Raw genomic sequence first — 26037 nt, 5'->3', positions numbered from 1 at the left:
AGCAGCTCTATAGAGAAAGATCTAATAGCTCTGGTGGACCACAAGTTAGCCATGAGGCAGCAGTGCCCTCGTGGCCAAGAAGACCGATGGGATCCTGGCTGCATGAGGAGCAGTGTTGCCAGCAGGTCAAGGGAGGGGATCCTGCCCCTCTGCTCAGCTCTGGTGAGGCCGCACCTGGAGTAYTGGGGACAGTTCTGGGTTCCTCAGGACAAGAGGGACATGGAGCTCCTAGAGAGGGTCCAGTGGAGRGCAATAAAAATGAGGAAGGGACTTGAGCATCTATCTTATGAGGAAAGACTAAGTGAGCTGGSCCTGTTAAGTCTAGAGAAGAGAAGACTGAGATCTGATCAATATGTGTAAGTACCTGAGGGAAGAATGTAGGGAGGAAGGGGCCAAATGCTTCTCAGTGGTGGCCAGTGATATGACAAGGGGCAACGGGTATAAGTTGAAACACAGGTAGTTCTATCTCCATATGAGGAGAAACTTCTTTCCTGTGAGGGTGACAGAGCCCTGGCACAGGCTGCCCAGGGAGGTTGTGGAGTCTCCTCCTCTGGAGGTCTTCCAAACCTGCCTGAATGTCACCCTRTGCCATGTGCTATAGTTGTCCCTGATGGAGCCAGGAGGGTGGGCTAGATGATCTCTAGGCRTCCTTTCCAACCTCAGCCATTACGTGATTCTGTGTACATCTATAGCTACAATCACAGGTAATTCTTGTGCTACCGGATTTAGGGCAGTTTTATAGTGACTGCACATTAAACTAAGTTCTGTAGATCTCCTGGCATCTGTGTGGTCTCAGGCTCACTCTTTTGGGGAACGAAAAACACCAGAAGGTAAAGCCTAGAACTAGAAAAACATATATATATTTCTTTAAGATTTCATTTTCAGTGATTTAATCTGTATTTCTCCACTCCTCACATTCCAACTAGTTCTAACACTGTCTCAGAGTTAATTACATATACATGTATATATACATGTATACATGTCAGTTACCTATACAAATATCCTGCTGTCCTCCCACATTGTAGAGTTAAATGGACTAGTGACACAAGCTGTAGAGTGCCTTATACATACAGTGATCTTAATGTGTGGTAACCCTAAAGTATGCCTAAAGAGGAAGAGATATATTTTCCAATGCAAAACAAGACTGCTGCTTAAGGTTATGGTTCAAAAAAGCCAAGAGAGAGCTCTAGAAAACTACAAAGTGAAAAGAAAAGTCGAGCAGTTCATGCTATATTGAGTATCAGTAAATAGAGGTTGGTCTAGTGATAAGACTATTAAGATAAAGCAGCTTTGAAACACATTCAACAAAAAATAGTTYAATCTTTTTTCTTCTTTTCTAAGCCTTCAATCCAGCAAAGCATTTAGGCAGATGTTTAACTTTCATCTCAGCTAATCACATTCTTTTCTCCAAAACTACCTGCACACTTAAAATTAAATACTTTACTAGGGTAGAACCTGCTATAAATGAATACATTACAGATCAACAACAAAACCAGCTGTATAATTCATAGGATACAGTAAATTAATTCAGTACTGTAAAGTGGGATGCTGAAAGACTTAGAAGTCACTGATCTGGAAATGGGGAAAGGTTGTCTGGAACAGGGCTCAGAGTTACACACACATCTGAATACTAACCTCATTCATGGCTTGGCACATTAACCCCATAAACCCAAATGGGACTGCTGGACATAACGAAGAGAAGAAGTATTAACATTCAATGCCAGGCTATCTTAAAATTAAATCTTAAATCTTAAAATTAAAAACACTAAAGTGAGAACAGTTTTATGTCTTCTGAGCAACACTGCATCACTGATGTAATATGTAACATGAATTATGCATTTTTTTGGTCATAACATAAATTAGCTTTGGGTCTTAAAAGATGCCTCAAAATCACTTCATTTAATAAATATTTAAATCAGGTCATTATTTTCTCAGCTTTTCCTAAGACAAACATCTGTCATGACTAATAGAAATGTTTTGTTGCCTTTTTTATTTATTTAGCAAGTAGCCTTATTGCTGATGAAAGGTGACAGCCCAACCACACTGGAGACCGAAGTGTTCTGTCCATTTAACTAGGAAGTGCTCCGTCTGCCTAGACTCTTTTGGCTGTCTTCTCAATTAAAGCTCAACACTCTTTATTGGTATGAAGAGCTCAAGTTTCATCCCTGTGCAATCACCAACCTCTTTGCTGAAATTGCCAGCAACGCGTTAATTACTGTCCATGGTGACGGATCTCGGCAGAGACATCCCCTTACTATGAAATGGTCAGACAGATACTCACTTCATAAGTGTAAAGACAGATGGAGACCAGTAACTTTTGGTTCCCATTTGCCAAATTTTAAAATAAGGCTCTACACACTTCTGTGGGGTAACTTACTAAAGAAGCCTTAGGAAAAAAAAAAAAAAAAAAAGTAGAAAAAAAAATAGAGATCTGCCTTATAAATTAAATGAAGAACAACTAACAACAAGTAGACAATGTACTAAGATTTAAAAAGAAAACATTTTAAAAAGACAGATAACTGAATTCTGGTGTTTCTAGTGCAATCTAGTACAGCTTGAGATCCAGGAAAAACACCTAGCAGGACATCCATGCATGCACAGAAGATAATAGCTTTCCTGTGACATGTCTGTCTCTCATGTTATTTCTGTGCTAGTGCCCACTAGTTTCTATCAGGAACAACTATTTCCATTTCATATCCAAAAATACATATTTGTGTCACCAAATTCCAATAAACATTTTTATTTCCCAGCCACGGAATTCATCTAACACTTCACAGCTCCACTGTAGCACCTTGTCTTACTGCTGTCTTACGATGCAGTGTCGCACAGGCAGCCATCCCAGTCTGGGCGAACAGGAAAGCTCTCACGGACAGCAAGGGAGCATTGGTATTTGTACCAAGTGTTTGTACCAAGTACTGCCTGGATAGGCAGATAGAAAGTAACCCCCCAAGGTGGTCTGGAGCCCTGAACTAGTTTCCTGTCACGCTTCTTTCTCCACAGGCTACGGAAGCCTCAGGGTAAATGACCTCTTAATTTACACTACTTTACCTAACTGAAGAGCCCAAGTATGGGCGAGGAGATGCTCCAAGACAGYATGATACCAAGAAAATACACACGATCAGCTGTAAGGACAACAAAAAAAGGGCAATGCTCATGGCCTCCAAAATGTTAGGAGCCCTCTGCATAGCCTTTAGTTGTAGAATGACAGCTGTGGGGTGGGAAGGGGCCCTTGAGTCACCAAATCCAGCTCTTACAGAGAAAAACAGCAGACTAATTTAGCTGGCTATAAGACATTGACTGGATGCTCCCATTCCGAACCTCAAAACCTATGCAATAGATCCTCATAAGTGTAAGGCCTAACAAACAAAGACAAATCCTCAACTGCAATGCTTTACAAGAATACAGAATGAGAGGGTTAGAAATCATCATCACTGCCTTACGTACTTCCCAAAGTGAGGTTTGATGCAGGAAAATTCTCAGAAATTCCTTGAGTAAGGGAAAGCTCAAGCAACAACGACTACCTCTGCTAGCCCGCCCTGAAGGAAAAGTCCTTCCTGATCTCAAAGCGGCTCATCAGCTTACCCTGAACAGAAGTTCAACACTAGGCTCCTATCGTGCTAGGGCTTCACCTTCAAAAAGAAAATTGAAGGAAAAAAGCTATCATTGATTCCTCTTAGATGATATCTCAAGATTGTAAGGTTCTCTGTTTTAAATAGATTTTATTAGATGACATGGAAAATATTTTTAAGTTACATTAAAYAGTCATTACTGAGACAATGAGAGTGGGTGTCTTTCACTCCAAAGATGCCCAAAGCACTCTATGCCTGCAGTCTGCACTGTTAGCAGTGTATAAGTAACTTTATTTTTTGAGTGAAACTTATTCTTGACCATAAGTACTTTCCAAATTTTACCAAAAGATTTCACACCTGTGTTGACCCTATCCATGCATCCATTGTTACTATATGAATGAGTTCATATTGAGTGCTAATAAAAACGTGACTTTTTAAAACTTTTACTATCTCCACAGAACTCTCTAATGTGGATCTAAGAATGTTAGTGGAAGAAGAAGTGGAATTATTCAAGCTATATTTTAAAGTATCAGTATCACCTACAGGCATCTCCAAGGTTAAAACGCAGTCAGCTTGAGATCTATTAGTGAAACGTGCTGTGTGAGAGAGAGGCACTATTTATGAAAATACATCTTACCACGGGTTATAAATACAAGGATATCTACACAAATAAAGGATCAGACATCAAAGCACATGGCAAATTCTGGCAGAAATTAACTACCATAACCTCAGCCTGTAGAAATAAATAAGTTTGCTAAAATCTTTAGCTCTTTCAAAATATAGCCAATGATCTCATGTGATCAGGACCTGCAACAATCCAGCCCGTTCCTAAGATAAGGCTGAAGCATTTATTCAGCAATTGGGCACGGATTCAGGGCACTGATATGCCATCCACATTTCAGTCCTGGATGTTTCTTAATGGTTAGAAGCAGACAATAAAAAACACCAGACACACAGACTTTTGTGAGAGCCTCTGCTGAATTTAATGCCCATCACCATCTCCTGCTAGATTTGCTCAGGGAAACTTTTAATGAACACCTCCTCAAATACTCCCTCACTCAAACCTTGCTGAGTCGATAAGAAGGAACTGCAGAAGGTGGTGACATCATCACATTCCTTGACAATTATGAAACACAACTTGGTCTACGATCAGCTTCCAGAATATTTGCAGCTCTTTCTTATTATAGACTGCGTGAAACTCACAGAACTAGAAATTTAAAGTAATTACAGTTTTATATATTGAGGAGTTAAAAGCTGACCCTGACTCTAAGGGTGTTCTTTTTAGCAGCTGAAGTCTACTGAGTTGTTAAAGATCAACATTATAGAAATGATAAGAAAACAAGCCCTCAGTCTTCATTTCCCAAGAGTTTTGTAGAAATCGATAATAACTTCTATTTCAATTGCTTAAAAAGCTAAGCTCTCAAGTGAATAAGAAGTCTACATATATTATCATTCAAAAATAAATTATTCTCTCTGTAACAAAYCATTTGCTTGTAATAGCTTTGTATAATCCTGCAAAGATCAAATCTAATATGAAAAACTGAGTGTACAAAACCTCTGCAGAAACATGCATAATTAACCTTTTTCAACTCTAGCCATAATSCTCGACTCTGGCCTGCAAACTTATGTGAGAGGGGGCATCCCTGGGAAGTGGTCTGGGTAAGTTCGCCTCCAAGATAACTATGAAAAATAAGGATCTAAGCAATACAATAGTGCATACACCTGACATTTCCAGTGGGTCTCCTAATCCCATACGGAGCTGCAGTGGAAAAAGATATTGAAAATCCCTTCATTTGAACTTGAAAAAAAGTCAGTTATTCTCCCTCATATTTCATCTCCCTTTAAACTCACACACACACACAAAAGACCTACATCAAATTGTCTACATAACTGTGAAATCAAATTACAGAATTAATAATGCTTTGTTGGAATAGCTGCCAGCATGCAGGTCTTTGATCTACAGACAACATCAAGTTCACCAAAGCTGATGATGCTTAAACATTTCTCTTTGAAGCTAAGCTAAGTGGAAGGAGCAATTAAATGTTTCTTCATGTATTTTATGCATCTGCAAGTACTAGAAGTAACTACCAAAGACAATGAACAAAAATAAGCAAAAGTTAAACCCTGATGTGGTTTGAGGTTTTTTTTTTTTAAAGATGCAGATGAACCTAGAAATAAACCTAGAAATAAATGGTTAAAGCTGTGAGTGGGTATGAAAGAGAAAGAAGGATAGTGAAAAGGAAAGGAAAAAAAAAAAAAGCCAGGAAAACAAAACAATTTCCACTAGAAAGACTTGGTTGAACTTGTACACAAGAAAATCACTGAAACAACACTTTGATCACAATCTCTGTCAATAAATAAGCTTATATCAAGAACTATTTGGTTCATACAATCAGATTTTCCTCCTGAAAGAAACAAGTAGCAAAAATCCCTGAATCCTAGATAACTGGTTTTGCCAAAAAAAAAATGCACCAAGCACCCAGAGAAGGGACATCCCTTTGAAGCTTGTTATTGTAACACTGCTTATGGCAAGACAAGGACCTGAATATCCGACACTACCATTATGCTGAGGACTGAATGTTTCCTTTAAACTGGATACAAGAAAAACATTCAGGAAAAAAAAATGTACTTTTTCAAGAAAAAGCCCAGAAAAAATTACCTACAAACCACTGAGGGATGTGCCTTACTAATGCTCTTTGCTATATTTGTGTCTGGTAGCAATCTCAGACACAGATACACTCAAGTATAGTAATATCACCCAAGTAAAGTTCACATACAGTGACAGGAAATATACTTGCACTAAAGAGAAGAATAATTTTGCAGGATCTTTGACCTCTGAYAATAAGCAATTAAGATGGAGTATCTCCAGCAAAAAGGTGGCTAATAGACTGGGAGAATGTTTCACACTTCAGTGTCTGATAAGGAAGCTATATTAAAACTAAACAGAGGATATTTTAGTGAGGAATGTGACTATATGCAAGTACTACAAGACATTAAAAAAAAAAACCTCTCATTTCCCCTTTTAAAACAACTAGTCCTTACATAGCAGCCTTATTCATTTCTATTCTATCATCAGCTAACAGGAAGGAGAAGATACATTGCAAGGAATAAAAGATGGCAGTCTACAACCTGAAGAGACATTCTTATATTGGAACAGGGAAAGGTTCCTGGACTTTCTAGAGGAGCTCTGCCCTATCCTAAAGAGTGTTTTTAGATGTCGTGATAGAAATAAGACAGCAAAACACATGCCGTACAAAGGCTTACTTCTTGTACTGGCTAAGGCAAGAACTGGGGGAGGCGAGGGGTTGAGACTTCTTCCAAAAAATTTATCTCCTTGCTGCCACTGTCTAGTATGCTTAAGAAACAGATAGTAAACAAGATCTCCCACAGTATTTCAACTTTGGGAAAGGCTTAAGTTTTTTAGAAAATCTGAGGGTATCAGCAACAATCTGTCAGCAATCAGCACACTATTGCTGGGAAAGAAAACCAAGCAAAGAGCCTGAAAGTACAAAACATTCCCAAGAGGACTAGAAAGGAGACAGTATCGCAACTTGCTTCGATCAAAAGCTCAGAAGCACATCAGCTAAACACAAGCCAGAGGCAGAAGTCTGAGGATAATTCAGCAAGAAAAATTTTATGAAGGTCTTCATACAACATCTCCAGCTAATCCATCTATACGAGCAAAAGTGTGCATAAGTATATTCTCCTGTGGTTTGAGAGACCTCTTTGAAGCACGCTCTGATTCCTACATCAATAATATCTCCTTCTTGAAGTGCAAAAAGAGACAGAAAGTTCTTCTAAACATTTGTGGCTGTCCTTTAACTACTAAAGCACCACATCCTTGCAGTTCAAAGGAGAGAACTGACAGCCTGACTGCATCTGTTTGCCTATCTTGGGAATATGACAAAATTTTTAACATGCAAAGATCATCCTTTACTTGGATGGTTGTAAACATGAATTTCAAAGCTTTCCTTTTAAATATTTTAGAGTCAAACAAAGGACAGCATCGAATCACAGTTCAGAGAGAGAGGAAAAAAAACATACAGGTTTGCTGAGAGAGAGAGAGAAACACCAAGTTCTTACTCACAGGGAAATCCCTTCACACCATTTTAGAAGGATAGAGAAGCTTTCAAGTAGACGCAATGCACACTCAAGCTGCCTTTAAGGCCCTATTTGCACTGTCAGACTAGTCTAAAGGTACTTAGAGCCCACCCTGAAYTGTTGATGTGATGGTGCTCAGCTGAGAATGCAGTTCAGGAATGGAAGTCTTCTGCCCTGATGGTGGAGTGCTCTCCCTTCCTGCAAGACCAGGCAGCTTGCAAAGAAAGGGGATTTTTTTTCAAGAAAAAAAAAAATTACCTTAGTAAATGGCATAATAAAATAAAATAAAATAAAATAAAATAAAATAAAATAAAATAAAATAAAATAAAATAAAATAAAATAAAATAAAATAAAATAAAAATCTACAGTTGCAGCTAGACTAAGCACCATCTGGTAGGCATCATTTTTCTTTATTTCCTCTTTCTTTTCATAATTTTTATATTTTAGCCAAGAGAGGAACAATGTCCTGTTCAGTGATGTGGTAGGGGAAAATGTCGTTGATCAAGTGAGAACACAAGGCAGGGAGGACTTTAGCTGACTAATCCTGGCAGTTTATCAGAGTGGCATTACTTTGGCAGGAAGACATTTCTAGACAGAATTATTATGTGATGGCATTCTTTAAAAAAAAAAAATGAAAAATGAAAATAAGTAGAAAGCCAAGAACTTGTTGGCTCTCTGTTTCTCTGCCTTTCCTAACCTGTAGTACAACTGCTGTCACAAGCACTCCTACTGCACTCCTCACCTTTTTTGCCCTTGCAAGACCAACTGCAGTAGGTTTGTCTGACCATCCATACAAGTAGCTCCTTCCCAACAGCACTAAGGGTTTACTAGGACTAAATAATTGAAAGTCAGTTCAAGCATTTAGTTGCTGGCCAGAACCTTGGGTGGAAGGAATGGTTTTCTCTTTCTTTTCTTTTTTTTTTTTCTTTTTTTTCCACTTTTTAAACAAATTGCTACTGTAATCTGACCACAAGTAGTAACACTACCTCTCTCAGGAACAAAGACCAGGAGTGAAGCACATTGCAAGGTTACCCAGAGTTTCTGACAGAAAATAGGTGCCCTGACTCAGGCAACACATTCTCTTTTCTCAGTTTCTTCTGAGGAAAGAGATAAAGGCAGTGGCCCTCTGGAAATATACATTTCTGAAGTTTACTACTCATTCATATGCCCACAGCTGCTGGACCTCTCCCTCCGAGCTGTCTCCATCCACCTCAGTCTATTTAGATTGGATGGGAGGTGGCATGTAGGTCTCTCAGACCTAGAGGAACATTTTGGCAGAATATTCTCTTTCCTTACAACTATCATGGCCCTGCATCTACACCAGCCTCCACTGAGCTACGTGAATAAACAGAGCATTCAGAGAGATCCCCAAGCAACTGTTGTTTCAGCTGACTACAGACATACTTTCAAAACACTATCTAGGAAGGTTTTCTTCACAAAGTGGCTAATTAATCAAAATAAATACCTGCAGTCAAGGGCCCTCCCCACCCCCTCAATCTTTTTAATTCCTTCCTGAGAAAGCATTCCAGGACATCTTAATTTGTTGCTAGGTGAATGACTGCAACATCACCCTGAAGAATGAAGCTTTTCTGTTGGAGCTACTGAAACCATCGATTTCTCCTCTAAAAGAACAGAGCATACAAAGCAGAGGTGCCTCTATTTTTTCCTTTGAGAGCTCTACCAGCATTAAGAAGTTTGGGTACATTTATATGTCCTTGCTCTTCCTTCTATTCAGGATGGCAGGATATTTAAAGGCAGAGAATAACTGCTGAGGAGAATGTTCCTTTGCAGACCATGAGTGGAAAGTCTAGTGGCTAGTGACCCCAGAAAGAAGAAAGAAGGCTGACAAAGTGAAATCTATGTTCCCATGACAGGAAATTGGAGGTCCTAGGAAACGTTCTCCATCTTCAAGCTCATTTCTGGAGCTCATACAGCCACTGCCCACCTTTCACAGGTTCAGACCTCTTCTTTTTAGCAGGCCAGGCAGCACTGGAAGAATAGCATGGTGAACAGAAAATCCTGACTCTAATGGAGGAACAGATTCTAGAGAGCAAAGCATTTTGCTGCCTACGATAGAGTCATCATTGCCTTCCATGGACTTCCTGTCCTAGGCTTCCAGTTTGAACTGAGAGCAAGCAGTCCCAGTGGACAGGGGAGCTGGAGAGCCTCACCTGGCCAATTGCTCTTTCCTTTCTCTGGAGCAACTGTTGTGACAGAGAGAGGAAACAGTCCCCCAAACATGCTCTCTCCGTGCTCTCCAGAGTTATTGCTAAGAGCAGCGGGTTCTATATTGAAGTGCTAGATTTGCCATGTGTAGAGGTGCAGTACTGAGAGATGCTGGGTGAAGCAAGGGTTAARCAAAGCCAAACTGTTCACTGAAGGATAGTCAGAGAATGACAGGGTACTGGCCAGGCAGTGCATTAGATGTATGCATCCCTGTCACTGATATCACACTTGAATTGGGAGTGGATTTGGTTTCTTTCTATAACCTTTTATACTTGAGGTAGCCAACAGGTTCAGTCATTCTGAAGATAAGACTTGGATTTCTATAGAGTGAAAATACAGAATATGGCATCACTTAGTTTTAGCGGAGCTGCCAGTCCCTGTCTAAACTATCATGCTTTGGTTTTCATTTTTCTTGTTCCATTCTGTCAGTCAAACAGGGAATTTGGGATTTAGGGATTTTGTCCATCTGGTTTTACTTGTTTTTACCRTTTTATTATTATTATTATCATCCAGAAAGAAGGTAGATTTCACTCTTTATATATACATCTCCCAAATGCCAGTACAGAATACAGAGATACAAACTTTCTAAAAAACTTCAAGAGTTTTTTGTTTTCATTTTTTCTTTTGGGGTTTGGGCTATCTGGCAGACACTGATTCCCTCCCTATGGCAATTAAAATAGTTCTGTATTGTAACTGATAAAGGTGCCCTTAATACAAGTCCACAACAAGGAGCATTGTGTGCTGTGACAATTATTCATTAGACGTCCAGTCACAGACAGATGGTGCTTCATCCCCACCTTCTCTCAAGACAGCATAAGACAGCATCGTCCTGTTGGGAATTAATGGAAGTGCCATTCACAGTAGATGCTAGGTTCTGGTAGCAATTTTGTTACTGCATTRCAGATGCTGAAGCTACTGCTTACAACTCACACTAGAAGGAAGAATTGCACAAGGAGAAGCAAGACATTCAAAAACCAAAGTGAGGAGCACAATACAAGAACCTGTTCTTCTCAGGGCATAAGCTTAGTGATAGACTACTCTTACCTTTTTGGGACCAAAAGGTCATGGTCAAGGGGGAAAAGACATCTGAAAGGGAGATAAGGAAGGGCAAGAAGAGGAGCCAAATGAAACACTAGGGTAGAGAAAAGATGTCTGAAGATGAAAGAAAAAGGAGAAGAGAGAGAGGGAAAAAAAGAAAAGGATCAAGTGGGGATCAAGTGGAAACTTAAGAAAAATTCATTATACAGCAGAGAGAGTGGCTTTTCTCCAGGATGGCCAAAGCATCACAGCTTCAGAAAATCAGCACTATGAAGCAAGGTCAGAGAGTGATACCTATGAGAGTAGGTTATTCTGTACAAAGGGGGACTTGCACCAAAATGTAGACCCCAGAATAGGTTCTACATTAACATGATGGCAATTTTCCCATTATATGTTTAGAGAAGAAACTTCAGGTCTTAGACTAAAGACTAAGATTAAATTTAAGATGTTCTCACATATGCATAAAGTGGGCTAAGAGGCACTTGGCCTCAAAATACAACTTGTGTTACAACACCTCTGTCATATTTTTTTCTTTCAGTAGTGTACTCATTTACTATGGTCTGCAAATGCCAATAAATGAGAGAGGAAACCGAAGGACCTCTCTTTTTAAAAAGTCACTAGGGTATGCAAAGCTTTTTGTCTTTATGAGAAACTCCTAAATTTACTGAGTGGGTGGCAAATGCAGCTAGATATTGCACAGTCCTGAATCACAAACCTTGTAACAACCAGCACTGCTAAGTCACCAACTTGTCAAAGGAGAGTGAGTCTAACCCTGCATTTCATATGAGGTTTCTTAGGGAAGAAAGGGAAGAAAGGTAAGAGAGGAAAGAATGAAGATTTTCAGATCTGTTTGTCAAACCTGAGAAGTCATATCCCTGCAAAAGATCGTAGATGGCAAGTAGGAAGATTTTCATAGAATCCTTAAGGTTGGAAGGGACCAAGTCCAACCCTCCTGTACACACAGGATCACCTAGAGCATATGGCACAGGGTTGTATCCAAGAGGGTTCTGAAGATCTCCAGAGAAAGAGACTCCATCACCTCTCTGGGCAGCCTGTTTCAGGGCTCTCTCATTCTCACTTTTCCTTACATTTCTGCAGAACTTTTGGTGCTTCAGTTTGTGGCTGTTTCCTCTAGTCCTATAGCTGGTCACCACTGAAAAGAGGCCTGCCCCATCTTCTTCACTCCCTCCCTTGAGGTATTTATACACACTGATCAGATTCCCTCCTTAGTTTTCTCTTCTTCAGGCTGAACAGGCCCAGCTCTCTCAGTCTTTCTTCATAGGGCAGATGCTCCAGGCCTCTGATCATCCTCGTAGCGCTGTGCTGACTCTCTGACTCTCTCCAGCAGCTCCACATACCTCTTCTATTGGGAAGCCCAGAACTGGACACAGTCTCCAGATGTGGCCTCACCAGGACTGCGTAAAGGGGGACGATCACCTCCTTTGACCTGCTGGAGATGCTCCTAATGCACCCCAGGATCCCATTGGCCTTCTTGGCCATGAGGGCACACTGCTGACTCATGGTCAACTTGTCGTCTACCCAGGTCCCTCCCTGCAGAGCTCCTCCCCAGAAGGTCAGTCTGCAACCTGTCTTGGTGTCTGGGATTATTCCTCCCCAGGTGCAGGACCCTGCACTTGCCCTTGTTGAACTTCATGAGGTTTCTCCTCACCCAGTTGTCCAGTCTGTCCAGGTCTTTCTGGATGGCAGCACAGCCCTCAGGGCTATCAACTTTTCCTCCCAGTTTGGTATCATCAGCAAACTTCCTGAGGGGGCACTCCATCCTTTCATCCAGGTCACTGACGGATAAATTTAACAGGACTGGACTGAGGACTGACCCCTAGGGGGACACTGCTCACCACAGGCCTCCAACTGGACCTCAGTGCCACCGATCACTGCCATCCATCCATCAATCCAGTTCCCAACCCACCTCACCATCTCCTCATCTATCCCACATCTCCAGAGCTTGCCCAGGAGGATGTTGTGAGGGACAGTGTCAAAAGCTTTGCCAAAAGCCAGACAGATGATATCCACTGCTTTCCCCTCATCTATCCAGCTCGTCATTCCATCATAGAAGGCTATCACTTTAGTCAAGTATGCTTTCCCCTTGGTAAATAAATGCTGACTTTGTGAAAGAATAAAACAGTACAAAAATAATGGAAAGAAGGAATGCCTTACAAAAGGCAAGAAATATTAAACTTTAAAAGATCTACAAAACAAATACACTGTTGCTTCATTAAAAGATTTAAAAAAATGGAGCAACAGACAAAATGCAAAGCAAACCAGAAAACAAGAGTAGTCTATCACTAGTGAGCTTGTGCACTGAGAAGTACCTTGAATCCAGTCTTAAAATTTTATATTACAACATATACTTTAGTGTTCATACTGAAGGTTTGGGAAATGGAGAATACTGTTAACATATCACAAGTCTCTGTACTTTATATCAACCAACTGCAATCACAGTAAAAAGTAGAACTATTAATCAAGAATACCACCTCTAGTTCAAAAAGCTCATGAGTTGTAAATCACTGGAGGCAGGAGGAGTGTACTAGGAAAGTCCAAGTGAAGGCTTGCCCCATTCTCTTGCTCTTATTTGTCGGGGTATTCACTTACCAGTAGACAACATGAATGAACCAGATGGGCAACAGAGATTTTTGGTCTGACCAGGGTGTCCATTTTTATAACTTTCTTTAATAAGAAATGACATGCCAAGGAGATGTAAGAGAAAGTATTCATGGCAGTATGTTTGACAAGACACTTTTCTAGGATAAAGAGGTTTTGGCTAGAGTCAAGGACAAAATAGATTGATATCTACATAGTTATCTTGCACTCCAGTCAAACCTATATACTTGTCACATCCTGCAGCATCACTTGTTGCTGCAATTTTGCATCCTGACAAATCCAAGCTTGTATTTTTCATTGCTCACTTGTATAGTTCTCTATACACTTGCAGGCTTAGATACTCTTTTCATTTTCATTTGCAATATTCTTTACTGTTCTAAATGTGGACCTTTCTTGACTATTTATTGCATTGTCAGGAAATTTTGCTGATTGTCTAATTGCATTCAGCTTGGATGGCAGAGGAAAACAGATATTTCTTTCTTTTATTGTCTAAAATATTCAGTTTCAGAGATACATCATGAACTTTTAAATCTAAGTTTTAGTCTCCACCTCTTTTTTTTTCTCATTCTTTATGTTCAGCTCTGCCAGTGCAATTGTTTCTTGATTTGTAGTATGTCTTCAGATTTCAGTATTAACACAACCATATTTTTAATGTACTCTGAAGGAGCATAGGGGTCAGCAGTAAGCAATTAATTTGGCCAGGATGTTAACTGGCTTGCCACTGTAGACTCCTTCTTCAGTCCATATGGAAATATCGGATCCTTCAGTCTGCTTCAGAGCATACAGAAAATATACTTACATTACCATAAAATACATTTCTCTAGCCATTCAAGCAATAAGAATCTTAAGTGTGGAAGTTACTAGTTGTGCTAAATTCCAGACTGTACAAACTGATATTTTTGGTAGTCCAAAGTAACTTGCGTTCAAGTCTTTCTAGCATAATTTGCTGTACTACAAAGATATTGTCCCATAAGAGTCCTAAGAGGTTAACTCCTCACTAAACTATATATTGTCCTTTAAATCTGCACATGTGCTTCAATAAGCGAGGTGCTATGCAGTTGCCTGAATAAATTGCAAACATTTGCACCACTGTTCAGTCTGCTTAAGCAAGATTCATTTTACAAACAACTCAACACAGACTTAACGTCCAGCAGCTCCAAAAAACAGCAACAACAAAAGATGTCCAGGTGCAAACAATATAAGCACTTGATGTCTGAGGGCAAACAATATGTGAGCAACATCAAAGTTTCTTTTTATTTTTCTTTTTTAAGTCTGTCTTCAATGCCACAAGTATACTCAAACTCAGTTTCCCAGCTGTTGTTTGTCTTGTTTTTAATCTGCCGTTAGTATCTATAAAAGAGAACTTACCTTGATCTTCCGAAGAGGCCGGTGACCTGGAATAAAACAACAAAGTCTGGTCAATCTTTTGCATGAAAAGGCTACAAATAATGTTCAGGGTCACTGTGGGGAATAGGATATGGAAGAATTGGTAGGTCTTATTTAGAGGTTTTCTTAGAAGGGAGGATAGGAAGGCAGCTAACATGAGAAGAAAAAAAAATAAGGAAAAAAAAAAAAAGAAAAAAAGGAGAATAGGGCACAGACCTGTGCTAGCAGCTTGTCATGCAGACCAGAGCAGCAGGTGTATGGAATCACATCCAAAAAGCAACCGACTGTGATCACATTATGAAGTACTCATGCCAAGAATTTCTCCAGGTACTTGGCAAGAACCTTATCTACTACTGTTCCTGCTGGAAATAGCTGAGTACTAATGGTAACCGGTGAGAAAGTGCTGATTCTCCTGACATCATTACAGAGACAGACGTGTATGCTTGGGGGAAACCTCGCTACTAGAGCTGATGAAGGAAATAAAAGCTTCAGAGGAACTCATAATCATTAGGGAGACCGTATTGCTTATCATGAGTCAGTGTTGACAGTATAGAATGCTAGCCCTGGTTAAAATTAAAATCTGGTGACCTTTTCACAAAATCAACATAAACAGGAACAAAAACAGGAAAAAAAAGTGGGGAGTTGTAAAATAGGAGGGACTTGTTAATGCTCTTGCTGATGAACAGAACGGATCTTGCAGATGAATTCAACGCATTTGTCTGACAGCTCCTGTAACTATAGGTTATACTCTGCATCATTTTGTTCAGCACCCACAGCAGAAGAACACAGTGTAAGATGTTGGCACATCACTTTTCTTTTTGCTGCAGTAGCTTGGCTCAGCACATCTGGGGCCCAGATCCTGAGATGTCCTTGGTTATTCTGGCTCACACTGCACTACAGAGTGGAGAGGACATTGCCTCAGCATTTCCCCCAAAATGACTTTCAGCTGCACATATGGCCTTCCTGCTAAGGTAAGAAGGACTTAGCTCCTACAAATGGTAAAACTTGTGCCTTCCTTCCAAAATAATTTTATACTAAAGTACAAAAGTAATAGGTTAGCAAAGTTAATGTTAATGTTGCCAGAAAAGTGACCAAGACTGGCGTGAGACAAGGAGCCAGAGAACAGGAAAGCACACGAGGAACAAAGGGGAGTGTATGTAYATTTGACAGAGTCAGCATGGAAGATGGGTCAGCAAAGGGTTAAAAACTTTAAGCTTTAAGCTTTAGAGGAATAAATGAACTAAGGAAGCAGTCATGATCTCATTCTATTATAGGTCTGAAGATGAAGGCCTAGGGATTATAGGGCATCTGAAGCAGATATGCAAATACATAGACACAAACAGGAAAGATGGAGAGAAAGGAAGGAGGCTTCCCTAATGAGGTATGCAAATTTCTATTTTTAAAAGAGAGAGATTTGCAAAGAAAGAGAGGAAAGAGTTATAGCACAGCTGGAGCAATGGTCACAGTCAAAGGAAAAATGTGATTGCCTAATTAAGATTCTTACTGTGCTAGAAGCCAACGTACCTGTATGGGTCCAAATTAATTAATCCTCTTCTCCCATTAAATCTTCCGACTGCTGCTGAACATCCTACACTTTTACCCTGCTCTGCTGCCTGAAACTTCAGCCATTTCCATCAAAACACAATGGGAATGCAGGTACCCCAGAGCATAAGCAAGCATCCCTAGGACTTGGCCCCACTACTTTGGCAAGTTACAGGCCTTCCTCCCACATATYCCCAACAGAAGCCTTCTTAAAGGTCAAAACTCAGCACACAACATTTCCTACAAGGTTAAATAGTGCAGGACAAGACATAGATAGTGACGCAATTTTAAAGTTCTTAAAATATTTTTACCTCTGAAGGCATGCCAAGTTCCTCAGCTCATATATTCTGATCATCTACCTGTTGCTAATGCAGTATTCTACACCGCTAGTAGCATTTCATCTTTTGGTTTGCTTCTTAATCACACCTTTTATCATCGTGAAGTTTCACCACCTTCCACGTCTTTATTTGGAATGATGATATAAAACAGTACAAATTATTCTATAATTTGGCTCTTTTATTATGTAAAGTACTTAGAGGAGCAGTAAAATAAAGGTCCTAAAACATCAACGAGATATTATCATAATTCTACCACCTTCTCATTTAGAACATTAAAGTGAGAGTTGAAGAATATATTTATACCCATTTTGATGTGCACATATTTCAAAATCACTGTTTCCTTTTTGAAATACATATGCCATATATGTAGCTTGCATATAGGCAACACAGCAAAAGCATATGTTGCATGCTTTTGAAGTTAATGCATGAACAGTAATGAATGTAATAGGTATTACTGTTGCTCCTAGCAGTGTTTTTATTTGAAAGGCTTCATCAGGCATCTTCTGGAATTCAGTAGCCTGGTTTCCTGAGGAAATAAGGTTTATGTAATCACAGCACTTCAGCATGTATGTGTCTATCTGCCTCACCCTAATAAATTTTGAGCCTGTTGGCTGATTTTACCCATCATTAGCAGAGTGGGGGAGACCCAATTACTGCTTTCACTGGGAAAAGCAATAGCAAAAACTTTCACAGACAGCGGAGAAGACCCAAATAGAGGTTTTGAATATCTCAGGCACAGGAAAGCCTCAGTGAGAGCTTCCATCTTTGGATGCTAAAGGATCAACCACAATAAACTTGGCCTCCTTTATTCCACTACTCACCAAAAGAGGATTTTGGCAAAGAGTGGAAGAGCCCTTCTGCCCTCTCCTATGACTTCAGGCCATACATTTCAGCAGAGGAAGAAATTTTCCAAATCATTCAACACTGGGCTACCTACACCAGTGAGAATCTTGCTAGTAAAATAAGGAAATGAGGCTGCTGAACCCTTTTAAAGTYTACACTAATAGTGTTGGACATTTTATGCATGCTCTTGTCTACTCTATGCTTATGACAGGTTCCAGGGGAAGAAAAASTAAGTCTAATGATCTGCTCTAAACTACATACACTCATTCCACAGCCACAGGGGACTTTTCTGACAGCAAAAATTCAGGTGGATGCTCATATTTCTGGTCACACATCTCTCTCTCTGTTCTGTAAGGAGTGTGAAAGAAATACGATGGCAGCCCTGGTCACCAAGGGGGTGTCCCAAGCAGGGTGTATTCTCAGCTGCTAAAATTCCCTGAGTAAACATCTAGATACCTCCCGTCAGCTGCACTCCGAGCAAGAGACTAGCTCTGTGTTTTACTGTCATAAAGAAGTAAGTTAACATCGTTCTCACAATCCTTATATTTAAATAAGTAAAAAGTAGTGGTTGGAGATACTAGAAGAGCTAATATGRTTCCATGATCTGTGATCTCTTGAGTTTTTTATTTGTAAAAAAATTTAAAAAGAGAGAAAGAAGGAAAGAGAGAGAGAAAATGAAAGGAAAAAGACAAATGAAAAGGAAAAATGGGAAAAGGGGAAAATGGGAAAACGGGAAAACAGAAGTAGGCCAGACAAACTCCGTGACTTCCTATATTTTCAGAATTCTAAACTTAAATTAGCTCTTCTATCAGCAATGCTTTTTCCCATGCATAAGTAGGAAAGGAGACTAGAAGACTAGACAGCCAGCACYGAAATAAGAGTGACTCAGACCAAGAGGATTCATTTCCCAATTCTTCTCTGTAGAATTAGCACTGTGAAAATTTGCCCTGTGCTTCTGCTACCATCTACCCCAAAACAGAGAAAAGCTAGTGAACGCAAGGAAAATCTGAGTTTACTGAGTCACTACCCAACCACATAAGAAGCTTGGCTGACGCCCACAAATTAAGTGAAACTGCCCAAGTATCACACAATATTCAAACTACCCTTCACATATCAAAACCTGGAAATAAGATAGAAGGAAGGTGCACCTTTAGAGGGCAGAAGTAAATGAGGATTCACTTTGCCCTGACAAGGCCACTGCCTTCTGGAAGCTGCCATGCCGTACAGTGTCAGTCTGACTTTTCACCTGCTCTGATTTGACACACAGTTTATGAGGAGCTCTTGCTGCAGCAAGTAGTTAAGAAGACAAATACTATTCTCATGATAGGGAAGAGGATCAAAAAGGGAGAAGGGAAAAGTGTTATCTCCTCTTTTATTTGCACTTCCTTGCACTCCTCCTCTTTGCTAGAGGTCCCACAGGAGCATTCTCCTATTACAATGGCACGTTCTCCTTGAAGGGGAAAACAGCACTTGCAAGYCCCGCTCTACAAGGGAAAGCTGAACACTGTGTGCTCAACAATTTCTTCTCCAAGTAAAGCAGTATTTCTTATGCATRCACAGGATGCACAGAGATCTCCCAGCAAACAAGGTACAAATATTTAGCAATGCATAAAAAAGGCTTAAAGAATAATGCAAAAATCCCCTAATCATCTGCTTATTAGATGCTTCCAGGAAATTGGAAGACTTTTGAAACTGAAGGAATGAGATATGCTCATGTAAAACAGTGCTTCAAAGTTAATGGTATAATCCAAATCCAACTGGACTTTTTCCACTCACTCTTACAGGCTTTGGATCAATCCCTGGAAAAAAAAAAATCTAATCCTCAGCACAGTCAAGAAAACCTTCAGTATCCTACAAAGCTTTCCCAAAAGCTGAACACTCTCAGCTGTTTCCAAGGGCACTCCCCGATGTGCAAGCACTATTCAGACTGGAGGAGAGAAAGAGGGAATATTCAGTTCTAGGGAGGGAAGGGATTGTCACAATTTAGAGCACAGTCAACTGGGATTTAAGAAGCTAGAGACAGGCAGCAGCCTCCAGCAGATGAAATCTAATAAAATTTCAGCAAATGGGTACATTATTCATGAAGACAAAAGCCTCTGGAGAAACAAACACAGAGCTGATGTAAAGCAGATATTTTAATCAATAAACCTGTAGCTGAAACCATCTGCACCAGGCCTATTTAAAACCAGCCATCTACAATTTAAAGGCCAAATAGCAATCCATGTGCAGCAGTTCTGCTGCTTCCTAGGACTATTTCCCCTTCTTCCTGCTTCAGTATTGTAATTCTGTAGACTTTTTAACCGACTCCGACAGCAGCTACCTGTGACCAGGGGAGGGGAACAGTTTTAGATTATATGTATTCCTTCTTATATTATGTGTGCATTTCTTCCCACCTGTAACTGGCATCCCCCAGGGATTTATTCACATATTTTCTGCTTGTAATCAAATAAAACTTTTAGCTGTCCAAGTTAAGTGTCAGCCAGCAGYGTGGCCTTGCGACAGTGAAGGGCAACTGCATTGTATTAGCAAGAGCAAAGCTCTCAGAAGTGATTTTTCTCTTCTGTTCCTTACCTATGGGATTGCTTCTGCAGTTGTGTGTCCAGTTTTGGCCTTCCCAGGAAAAGAAAGACTGACAAACTTGGACAAGTTTTGCAAAGGTCCACACAGACAGTTAGAGCCTATGGCATATAAGAAGTTTAGGGAATGGGGTTTATCCTATGAGAAGAGAAGGCCCATGGGAGATCTTATTGGTGCCTACTGGTGATGGGAGGGTAAGGCAGAGCCAGAATCTTCTTGATGCAAAGAGAAAAGAGAGGAAGGATAGGATGAGAAGCAACAGTCCCAAGTTGGAGCATGGTAAGTTCAGATGGGTTTGTAGGAAAAGCTTTTACCATGTGGATGATCAAACACTGGAACAGGTTGTGCAGACAGACTGTGGAATCTCCATCCTTGGAGATATCCTTAACTGAACTAGGATATGAAAAATATAATTTAACTGGACCTGTTTTAAGCAGGGACCTGATTACACGAGCTTAGAGTTCCTTTCCAACCCAAACTATTCTTTGTCTCTCTGTAAAGCTTTCTGCTTTAACTATCTCAGCCTTCTTGCAATTATTTCCTCACGTACATTTCTTAGTGATGATGGTAATACTATCTGAAGAGTAACATGCATGGGAAAGTGCCGACCAACAACGTTCCCTGCATCTGAAAAGATCCATTCAAGGTATCTGTTATCTTGCAGGAATCCATTCAGAGATTTATCTGTACGAACAGTTTGGAGAGCCTAATTTTGCTGTCTGTAGAAGGCAAAGACAGGAAGCTTTTCTGGCATCTGTCAAGCTGTTGCCTTGTCCCTACCTGCACATAAGCCATTGCCCCACATAGTTCACAAGCAGCACAATGTGTAGCAGCGTAGCCTTTTGCTTTGTACAAAATTCAAGGGCAACTCTGAGGTATTTCTTGCTGTTTATCAGGCCCTTATATTGTTCTGTATCTTTTCCAACTCCTATTTTTTTAGTTCTTGCCATTTGCATCATTTCTCTGCCCATTGCAAAAGACTCTGCATGATGTATAGTCCTAACATGGTTATACTTTAAGCTGTAGTGACATCCAGAGGACTTTACTGGGAATTGCTGCTTGGCAGAGGAATACAAGATTTTTAGGGCAAAAACAGGTGTAAAAACAAATGCATTTAACATCTGTTTAAAAACAAAACAAAAATGAAAAGAGAAATGTTCTAATATTTGAAAAAAAAAGCAAAGAAATCTGGTTGTTGTTTGGAGGGGAAAAAAGGCATTTACAAATGAGCAGGGGGTCACTATAGAATAATTCCAGCTTAATACTTAACATCTCTTTCTCTTATCAGCACATCACACCAAAGTACCTCAGAAGAATATAAGACACTAGGTTTAAAGAGAGCCTGATCCAGAGCTCTTCTTCCCTTTCAGATCTGAATTAAATCTTTGCAGTCCTCACTGACCCAACTTGTTGTCTGCCTGATCTGGGAGATAAAACATAAGGCAGGGGCAGTAGCTGGTGCGGCTGTAGCCCTAAAAGAATATGAAATGAGATATAGTCACATCTTACAATTTTTCTGGTAAAATGACAGGCAGTCCAGGGACTAGATGCCATTTCAAGCAGTTCTTTATTTAAAACTACATAAAAAAGCCCACAGAACTAAAGGGGCTGGGTATATGTACTACCCTAACATATATGGAAAAAGAAATAAAATGTTCAGCACAATCTGGCAGCAAATTCATCTCATTTCTTCTCTTGACTAATGMTCTGTGTACCTCTTCCTAGAAAAAGAGTATTCTAGGGGTCATTTTGCTGTGACTGTGACTTTTTATTTAACCTAGAAAAAGGAATTATTCTGTTAACTGCRACACCATGACTAGCAAACTGCTGGCTGTCAGGCCCGCTCTGTTTCAGCAGTCGTATAATCAGCAGCCTGGCCCTCAGGCTACGTGGAGCCGAAGTGCATCATCATCTGCTTGGTATCCTAAGGCAGCTTCCAAATCAACCCAGGCCACTTGGGGTTTCTGAACAACCTTGAAGCTACCCTAAAYGCTGTATTTGTTACCACAGAGCAAGTTGGCAGCTCCTGTTAAATAGCCCTTCGTGGTTTGGAGGGGAAGAGATGTTAAAATATAATACCTCAGAAACAGCTTCTTTCAATTATGTTTGTACATGAGTGGCCTGATTTTCAGAAGTGCCACCAAGTAACCCTCAGTTCTTAAATTGCTGTCATTCAAAAAATAATGCAAACTATGCAAAATAATGCAACTTCGGTTAATTTGGATAGCGCACACAACTAGACAAAAAAATACTGGTCTTTCTCTAACCCTAGGCGAAGCAGAATTGCTGAGTCCTGCACACTCCTGCTATGGAGTAATTAGTGGAGAATAAAACTTATAATGGCAGTTTCAGATATGRTTTTGTGCTGCACTTTTAGAGGCCTAGGACAGAAACAAGAATGCAGGAGTCAAACTGGCTTGAAGCCATTTCTGGCTCTCCAATTTCAGCTCTTGGCATAATTTGGCCGGGTCCATCTGTCCCTGCCTACCCAAGGGCACTAACGCTGACAGGAATCTCACCAAAGCTATGACCCACACCTGGGGGTATTTCCCTTCCACTTACCTTTGTGCCACAACTGCTAAATGCTCGCTCAGTCACAACTAGTGAGGCAAACTTGTGGGGTTTAGCCCTCCTTTTCTAGCACGGTGTAGCAGCAGGCCAGGAGATAAGAGACAGCTTTTCTCCTTCCACCTCTGAATGTTCTTAAGATTTCAGATTTCCCTCTGCAGCTCCCAAAAAGGCATCCATCTCCCCCACTGCAGGAGAGTGCTCTGACCACTGTTTGTCAGGGCAATGTCTAGCAGCATTTTCCCCCTCAAAGTAATTCCTGGATGAACCAAAGAACCTCTGCCCAACACAAGAACACTAAATGCAGACAGCTTTAATAATTCAGTAAGTAGTTTTTGTTTCAACAAAGCAACATTTACCAACAGAAAACCACCCTTCTAGTTCAAGGAGTAAAACAAACATTCAGCTCAAAATATTGTTCCCACCTTTATGCAAGCACTCTGAACTTTGTGGCTCTAAAATACTAATCTGCAAATCTCAGAAGATGACTAGTTTTTATACAACTATTCTCTGTCTTTAGCTCTTCTGAAATGGTATTTTGACATTTCGTTTCCCATTTTCCAGCCACAGCAACCAGAACATGCAGATATCTAAATAATAAAAGAAAACTGGGAAAAACTAGCKCATCTTTGACTTTTGTGAGTGCACCCTAGACAACTCGAGCTGAGCAGTATTTGTATGACAATTTAGAGCAGTTATTTCTATTCTCTTTGCAAGAGAACAGAATCTTTCTGTTCAACCATAATATAAAAATATGAATGGGATATGAATGAATACTGCCTGAATGCAGATTATGAAATGTCCTAGTATGAAAGCTTGAACATACTGTGTATTTTAATATGTACATGAGTGAGATGCTATGTTCATGCATATGTCCTTAAGCTCTAAAAGCTTATTAGTTTGGCTTTGATAAGACAGCTTAATACTGATGGAGAGCACATTAAGAACTGATCTCTCCTCTGAGCAGATGGCAGCTCCTTATGGCAGGGACTGAGCACATGGACCCTGGTTTGCCTAATCCTGTCCAAAGCTTGGAAAACTAGAAACCAGATTTTTTTTTTTTTTTTTTTTTTTTTGGCTTGCTCCAGCTCTTGCATACAGATTGCAAATACACATGAACACATATATATAACATAAAAATGTAAGGTTCATTTCTTTTCCAGGCTTTAGTGGATTGAAAGCCTACAGTACTGGAGAACATTCACCCTATAATTACAATAGTGCTTAAAGCAATACACACAAGCCCAGGAAAAGGCACACTCGCTTTCTGTCAGTCATCCTACACGACTGTAGCAAGGCCCAATAGTCCCTCTTTCAGTGTCTTAAAAATCACTATGAACCCTAGGTCTGCTGCTTCCACACTACAAAGTCCCAGAGAGGTCTGTTCACATCCCACAGTGGCATTGGCAGCCACTACCCTTCCCTTGACTGGTGCAGTTATCATATGCCTGAGGCTTGTAGGGAAGCAGTAGTCCCTAAAGACTGAATTATCAAATGTCATTTTCTCTTAACCAGATAAACAGAAAGCAATTGTACTAAAACTATCTTGATATCTTCCTGAACTTTCTGGGCTATAGCTGCCTTATTTCTTAGCACAGATTCCAGGCTCCAGAAGCTGAAGTAAGCAAGCAGGGATGAAAATAAAATAAAACAAAAGTTGACTAGGAAAAAAAAAAGAATAAGTTGTAACAAGAAAGAAGAAGAAAGAGCTCTTCTATTTTGGCTTTGGCAGGCAGTCAGACAGAGGAAGACATACTGGTTATAGTAAACAACTTAAAGAAAGCAGACGTACCCAACTATCTGCACTCTGTTAACACCAAATTCATCCTTTAAATACATTCCAGCAGGAACTTACACTGCACTTTGAAAACTCATTTTCTTCTCCTTATACAGCAGGAAAATTCAAAAATCATTTTCCAGATAGACAGTAGTAAACTTTTTACACCAGAGTATGTAGGTCTCCTAGGCCAAATGCATATGCCCTGTTGTTTGAAATCAATCTAAGGAGAAGCCAAGAGACAGACTAMCAGCGTTTCCCTTTTGCTGGAGCAGAATGCCAATCAACAAGCAAGACYTCTCTACAGAAGCCAATTTGTAGTCTCGCGGTGTGTAGGTGTGTTTTGCATGTCACAGTCTGCCAAAGCAATTTGTCAGCAGAGTGAATTTCCTCAGCTGCGCATCAGGTGTTGAGATGCTACAAAAATCATTAAGAGGCTTCATTCTGAGGACWGGGAGAGGTAGGGGAAAAAGGAAACTAGAATCCCATCCAATCCACTGCAGGGATCTTCACTGTGAATAATAAAATGATTTGGTAACAATACTGATGAGAAGAAAACATCCTACAGGATGCAGTACAGGATGTACTCGACTTCCATCAGATACTGAATGGTCAGAAACACAGACCCACCTCATTACATGTGCCTATTGTTGTTAAAATCCCTTAGTAATTGAGCATCTCAACAGCAAAGGGCTGAAGACTTAATACTGCAAGAAAACAAACACTATTTGCATTGCACTGGGATATGCAAATTAGGCTGCACATATGCAAATCAAAACCTAATTCTAATTTCTTCCTTTTCTCACTAGATTTAACTAAGCAGAGAACAGGACGCCTCTTCAAGTTCAGTATCACTGGGAACAAGTTGTCAGGATAACGGGTCTAGGCTCTGCATGTGCCAAGTGCTAATGAGTGATGCAGAAATTGTAAGAAATCAAAAGCCTTGAACTTTCTACATATCAGCTTTCTGTTGATATGGTCAGACTTCAACAYTGGTGGCATCAAAACCCTACTAATTAACAGGAGAGCAAGTGAATAAGGAAGGTTTTCCATGAATCCAATCACTCGCCAAAGACAACAGAAGTTACTAGTAGTTCATATTAAACAATTTGYAGAATCACCTTATTCTCACCGTTTGTCAATGTTTCTTAGGTTTGACAGATAGAACCACTACACAGTCATACCACATTCCCTGACATAAAAGAGAATTTAGGTGGTAACATTTTCCCTAGTCCTGTTTCTGTGTTCCCTGCCTCAARGTGTCAGGATACTTATGTGTGCAGTGCTATCATCCCTGAGACAGTAACAGCACAGCTGAAGGAACACAAAGCCCCTCTGGATTCTGAAATCCTCACAGACACAGAGGATCAGTTTGGATCTATGGGATGTATTTGGGATATACTCAGGATATACCAAAAGTGATCATGTAAATTATGTAAGTCATCTCAGGTAA

The 26037-nt window shown here is 40.2% G+C and overlaps 1 protein-coding gene across 1 annotated transcript in view; it reads right to left on the bottom strand.

Annotated features, from left to right (window-relative positions):
• Positions 1-26037, bottom strand: part of DGKI (diacylglycerol kinase iota) — a 201707-nt gene that overhangs the window by 16032 nt on the left and 159638 nt on the right. Inside the window, exon 29 of the mRNA XM_026037282.1 lies at positions 14922-14947. Within this exon, the coding sequence (XP_025893067.1) occupies positions 14922-14947 (26 nt within the window). The remainder of the gene's footprint in view (positions 1-14921; positions 14948-26037) is intronic.

Source organism: Nothoprocta perdicaria, unplaced genomic scaffold, assembly GCF_003342845.1.
Source record: "Nothoprocta perdicaria isolate Ctin4 unplaced genomic scaffold, notPer1 scaffold_195, whole genome shotgun sequence".
Taxonomy (NCBI): domain Eukaryota; kingdom Metazoa; phylum Chordata; class Aves; order Tinamiformes; family Tinamidae; genus Nothoprocta; species Nothoprocta perdicaria.
Note: the sequence above shows the minus strand (reverse complement) of the source record. Positions and strands in the feature narration are given on the sequence as shown.